We start from the raw sequence: 6,050 nt of genomic DNA, 5'->3' as shown, positions 1-6,050 counted from the left end.
CACTAGGGGGAGCCACTAAGCGGCTGAGCTAGCCAGCTGACCTGTATCATACAGACTAGGCCACCCCTGGGAGGAGTCTGCCTAAGTTTCACACTTGGCCTGTGCCACCAACTGGAGCTCCACAGAATGGCTGACCTACACCTAGCCTACTTCTGTGTCTGGGAGTTTTTCTTTCCAGGGCATCAAGACCCACTTTTGGCATCCAATGACAAGACCTGGTATGATTATACTAACCCATTAAAATAACCCCCACTTCCTCCCATGACCCCACCACCTGGATGGCCAGGCTCCAGCATGGCCGACCACACCCCAAAAGCTAAGTACAATAGTCCCTAGCTGCTTGCCAGGTATGTGGCCCCACATTAGTGTCCCCTCCTCCAGAAGCAATGCCTTCAACCCAATGAACCCAGGAAAGATCCTCCTGCCTACCCAAGACCCCTCCCCAGAATGACTTAAGACACAAATAGCAGACTTGAGACTGCTTTGTTAGAACAACTCAGCAAAATAAAATTCCGGTTTATTGTTGGACAACATTGTTTCACACATACATCAAACAGGCCAAAAAAATAAACAGCAACTTCATAGACAAAAAAAGGAAAAAAAAAAAAAAGAAACCTTTTTATCTTTGGCCTTTTTAACCATCTCATACAAACCAACTACTTATAGTACAGCTAAAGTACATACACAAAAAAAGTTACTGGAATGCTCGGAATAAGATTGTTTTTTTGTTGTTGTTTTTGCTTTTTTTACAAGGTTTTTTTTCTCCTTTGAGATTATAATGAACATGGTCACACCACAAGTAAAGTCAGAAGTAGGACAGAGAACGCTCCAAAGGCTGGTTTGGTCATCCGAGATCATTAAAAATGGCTGACCCCTAACAATATGTACAAAAATATAAAATGTAAATAAAAAATACAAACAAATTTTCCTTTTTTAAAGTACTTTTAAGAAAAAAAGCAGGGCCTTGGAAGTTTTGGTTCTTTTTTTTTCCTCCCCTGTTGCAAATTCACGTTGTGGTTTTGGTTGGGTGGTGGAGAGCGCGTGTCATCTGCGGGTGGCACTGCCCGCGGTGGGTGGCGGGCGGGCCTCTCTACTCGAAGGTGACCACGTTTAGATTCTGAGACGGGAAGTGGAGGGTGAATAGGTCACGGCGGCCTTTTATTTTTAGTTTAACTTTTCCTTTTTTGCTGTCTAGTCATCCTCATCGGTCTTCTGCTTCTTGGTATCAACATCATCATCCTGGGCAGAGAAAGAGTGTCAAGGCATTGCCCAGCCACTGGCAGCGCTAAAGCCCTCCAAGACTTGAAGCTGGCCCTGGCCCTTTCCTGTCTCCACCAAGATGTGGTTCTCCGTGTACAGGTGCTCCATCCCCACCCACGCTGTCCACGCCACCACGCAGGCTCACTGTCTCCAGCTTTAGTGCTATAGATGAAGTTCAGCTAGAGGCAGATGAGGAAACTTCACATCCCAACCCAAGCCAGAACCCACCTCGTCATCTTCAGCTGCCCGTTTGCCTGTAGCTGCCTCAGCCTCCTCATCTTCGTCTCCATCCTCTTCCTCGCCTGGAGAGAACCAAGGGCCAGGTAAATCACACTGACCACTCTTTGCTTTCAAAGAAACCTACCTAGGCAGCTGCACCCAGGGGCCAGACCAACACATAAGTGACCGTGGGCTTTGGAAGCTGCAGAAGGCACTGCCTGGTGAGAGCGAGCAAGAGTGTGTGGCACTAGCGAAAACAAGACCTGGCCTCTACAATATGTGCCCAGTTCCAGTTGCACCTGGTCCACTTGTCCCAACATCCCAGTACGTCCCCCCAGGCAGTACCTCCCCCTTGCTAGCAGACAAGGCCAGGAAAAGGGAAGACTTAAAGTGGAGACAGGGCTACTCACCATCACCTTCCTCCTCCTCCTCCTCTTCCTCACCACCCTCTTCCTCTTCTTCATCTACCTCATTGTCAGCCTCCTGCTCCCCATTTTCCTCATTCTGCTCAACAAGAAAACAACAGTCAATAACAAGCTGGCCCGAGGTTGGAGGGCAGCGTGGCTCCTGCCAATCAGCCCCTCCCACTCTGGAGGCTGCCCAATGCTTCCACAGCCCAACCATCCAGGAGACTCTGCTCAATACTCTCACCGAGCGCCTGTGAAAAACTTAACAGGAACTGCCTGTACCGAGCCTCCTTCCAACCAAAGCCAAGCCCAAATTAGAGAAAAGAAAAACATGGGGACAGGTAAAGCCAGCAGTCAGCCAGGTGGACACTCACAGCATTCCCATTAGCAGGGGCATCTCTTCCATTCTCTGCCTCCTCCACAACTTCCTTCTTCTCCTTTAAGTCCTTCAAAAGGGAAGAAGGAACCAATTAGTCTTTTAAGTAACCAGCGCTGGCAACGGGGGCTGGGAGACCAATCTACACACAAAGTAGGAGGGCCACCTCTTACGCGCCAGACAAGAGCGCATCTCCCGACCTCAGATGCGCACTAAAGGGGCTCATTGCGGCTGCTCCCACTGCTCCCTCGCACTTCTCACTTAAGCAGCTGTGTGTAGCACACCAAGTCCTAAACCCGTCAGGCCGGGAGGACGGCCAGACACTCGCCCGCACTCCCCGGTCGAGGACTTGTTTCCAGCTAGAGGAAGCTCCGCCCAAGTCCTTGGAAGGCAGCAGGTAAGTGCCATAAATAAATAAGGTAATGGAGGGAGGGGCCTGCTGCTGCGGGAGCCCTCTGGGCGAACCAGCCTAGGAAGGGGATGGGATGCCGGCTGGCCGGCCCGAGCAGCAAGCCTGAGAGCCTAGGCCCTGGCAGGCGCGGGTGTCTGAAGAAACACCAGTCACACGGAAGTGACAGGCAACAACTGTCCCAAGAGACTGCGCAATCCGTTGCCTGGGGAAGCGCGCGCCTATGCCCGGGCCCTGCCAGCTGCCAGCCTCCATTTCGGCTGGCGATCCCCACTTGCCTACCGCCGGCCCGCGAGACAGCTCAGGGTTAATGGGACCGCACCTTGGGTCGCATTCGACCCGGGTTCCAAGCACGGCAGACTGTGAGCCTCTGTAACTTTCTCCACCCCCGGGGCCCGGTTGGCCTCCAACGCCCACTGGCGTCCAACGGCCTGGGTGTAGGGAGTGGGGCCGCTCGACGCGTGTCCACCGAAAGGTCCCGGGGCACCTGTCGGTCCTTAAGTTCCCGCCGACAGGCCGGGCCTTCGTGGACCGCGGAGCCGCCCGCTCCCGCCCCCTGGCGGCCGAAGCCCCGGGGAGTGGGTGGGGGCGGGGAGGCCGCGGCGCGCAGGCGCACAGCCCCCGCCCGGCGAACTACGCGCGCGGGCCTCGGCACGCACAGCGCGCACGGAGCACGTGGCCCCGGGCCGCCGAGTGCCCCGGGGGCCCAGGACTCTCGTCGCCCGCGGGCAAGTCGTCTGCCGGCAGCGCTTGTCGCACTCCAGTTGGGCGACCTCTCGACGCCCCCTGCCGCCACTCCGGCAGGCTGGACGTGCTGGCCTGTCTCTGCACTTGGCGGGCAAAGTCCCGCGGGAGGCCGCCCCGAAGTCGGCTGGCCGTTTCAGTTCTGAGACCGTCGAAGGGGCGCGCTCCCCCGGGCCCCGGGCGGCCCTCGCGGGCATTCACCTAAGAGGAAGGCGAATGCGAAGGCCCGCTGGGGGTGGGGTGAGCGCCCCCACGCACCGGTTCCCGGGTCGGACCCGGAGCGGGCTGGCGAGAACCCCTCCAGAGATCCCAGTCTTGAACTTCGCTCCGCCAGGGGAGTCGCTCCTGGGAGAGCCGAAGGTGACGCCAGGGGCACATGGGTTAAGGAGACACCAAGGTGACTCGCGCCAGTTCCCAAAGGGGCACGAGGGGCGAGGACTAGGGCCGGAAGGTTAAGAAAGAAAGAAGAAAAAGAAACAGTCCCTTCGGAAACGCGGTGCTCCTGCCGAGGGCGGAGACGCTCCCAGGGCGGGCAGCGGGAGCGACAGGGCGCTGCAGCCGAGCCGCAGCTGCCGCGCAGCACTTTCGAACAGAGGGCAGCGACCCCGCCGGGGTGCCCAGGTGCTCCCCCGCCCCGGCCCCGGCCCGCCACCCGGCAGCCGCAGCGTTCGCCCGCGGCTCCCTGCCGGCCGCGCACTGTGCCCCCAGGCGCCCGCGGGGGGCGCCCACCGTCGCCCCGCTCCTTCACTTTCCGTTTCCTCCTCCAGCGCGTGGGCTCGCCGCCTCGGCCAAGGCCGGCACCGCTGAATTACGGAGCCTGGGCGGCCGCTCCCGGCGCTCTCCCCACGGACGGCGCCCACCCCCGCCTTCCCGAGCGCCCAGGCGGAGACCCTTCACACCTCCGCGGAGACACAGACGTCGCGGCCGGCGGCCCGTCGCCCTACTCGCGTCACCAGGACTCACTCCGCATCAACTACCGCCTGCCCACTGCAGGGCGCGAAACCCGGCGGCCTGGCGCCGAACAAAGAGCAGCGCGGCCGGCGGGCGCTCGCCACACTTCCCGCAGCCGGCCCGCGCCCGCACACGCGCCCCAGCACTTCCGATTCCCAACGCGCTCGAGTTTCAAAGTTATTTCCGTGCGCCGGGCCGGCAGGCGACCCCAGCCCAGCCCCTCTCCTCCCACCGCCGCTCAGACTAACAAGTTTCGAGGGTTTCGGGTCATCTTCCCCGGATCCCCTCAGCCTCGGCTCCGGGCCCCAGGGCGCCCGGCTCGCTCCCCGCGGGCAGCACCTCTACCCGCGGCGCTTCCCGCCCCCTCCCCCGCACACAAAGAGTAGGCTGCCCGGGGGCACCGCGCTGCCGACCGGCTCCCCGCGGGAGATAGCAACTACGGGCTCCGGGCATGCCAGCCGCTGCGCGCCAAACACCGCACGGGCGGCGGCGCGCGGACCCCGAGGGGACGGGCGGCGTCCAGCCTTACCTTGGTGGTGATCTCGGAGCTAGTGTCCACGGCCGCGTCTGACATGGTGGGGCACGCCGGTGAGCCGATGCAGTGGGTTAAAGAGGAAACGAGAGTTCAGGGACTCTGGCGACAAAGCTGCCGGAGTCCGCGGCGGCGGAGGAGGCGCGCGGCGGAGGTGGTTGCGGCGAGCGAGGAGCTGAACCCAGGAACAATGCAAAGATGGCTTTTCAGAGCAGCCAGTGGGGGACTCACGCGGCGCCAGAACCTTTAATATAGATTAGTGGGCGGCGCTCGGCCGCCCTTGCCCGAACACTATTGGTTGAGCGCAGGGAGCGGGCGTTCGTTCATTGGCTCGATTCCGAACAATGGGCAAGCTTGCTTAAAGCGGCAGTGCCTCGGCGCAGCCCGCGCTGCGCAGTCGCGGGTCGCACTGTCATTCAAGATCTGAGTTTGTTGGGTCTCGGCATCGCCTAGACCGCAGGGGAGGGGTGCGCGGGCGCGCACGGGGCGCGCGCTCCCGTCGCTGTTTTGCTGGGGCTGCTGACGCAGAAAGCCAAAGCGCGGCAAAGCTGCCCTCCCAGGCCCCCTCCCCCTCCTCGCGACTGCTCGGAAGGAGGAGGAGGGAAGAGGAGGCGGTGGCGGGCGCACGACGGCTGCCAGCGAGGGGGAGGGGACGGGGTTGCTGGGCCGCGCTCGCCCCGGGCGGTTCCCCGCGCAGTGCCCGCGGAGTTGCCCAGCCCCACTCCCAGCACCTTCGATGGACTGCCCCAGTCCAAGTGGACGTAAGCCCACGATGAGTGATTAAATTGCAAGGCCGAGACCCGCACACCTGGGCCGTCCCGTCCTCCCATGTCCTCCCTCAGCCGCCAGGTGCAGGTGCCCAAAGTTTGCATGAAAGTGACCCGGTCGCCCACCACGAGCCCCAGCGTCCGCCTCCCGAGCAAGCCCACGAGTGGGCACCGTGCCAAACATGCATCAGTGGCTGGATGCCGGGTGCGAGCTCCTGCCCTCGAGCGGGACAGCCGGTGAGCTGCGCACCACATGTTGGACACTGGACTCCGGGGCTGTGGTCAACGTCTGCCCCTGCGGTCACCGCCGTCAGGACAGTCTCAGGGCAGCCTCCTTCCAGGTTCATGCCGGCCATCGAGTGTACCCCTCTCCTGTCCTACTTCG

At 61.1% G+C, this 6,050-nt stretch overlaps 1 protein-coding gene across 1 annotated transcript; it reads right to left on the bottom strand.

The window, feature by feature from the left end:
* Positions 1-615: 615 nt before the first annotated feature.
* PTMA (prothymosin alpha) lies at positions 616-5,133 on the bottom strand. The gene is made up of 5 exons (XM_079134878.1): positions 4,896-5,133; positions 2,261-2,332; positions 1,890-1,983; positions 1,489-1,562; positions 616-1,239 (listed from the first exon to the last, which is right to left on the bottom strand). Exons 1-5 carry the CDS (start codon positions 4,938-4,940, stop codon positions 1,192-1,194), a joined length of 333 nt encoding a protein of 110 aa, XP_078991004.1. The 5' UTR covers positions 4,941-5,133; the 3' UTR covers positions 616-1,191.
* Positions 5,134-6,050: the final 917 nt, after the last annotated feature.

Source organism: Sciurus vulgaris, assembly GCF_902686455.1.
Source record: "Sciurus vulgaris genome assembly, chromosome: 3".
Taxonomy (NCBI): Eukaryota; Metazoa; Chordata; class Mammalia; order Rodentia; family Sciuridae; genus Sciurus; species Sciurus vulgaris.
The sequence above is the reverse complement of the archived record's forward strand: the minus strand, read 5'-3'. Positions and strand labels throughout refer to the sequence as shown.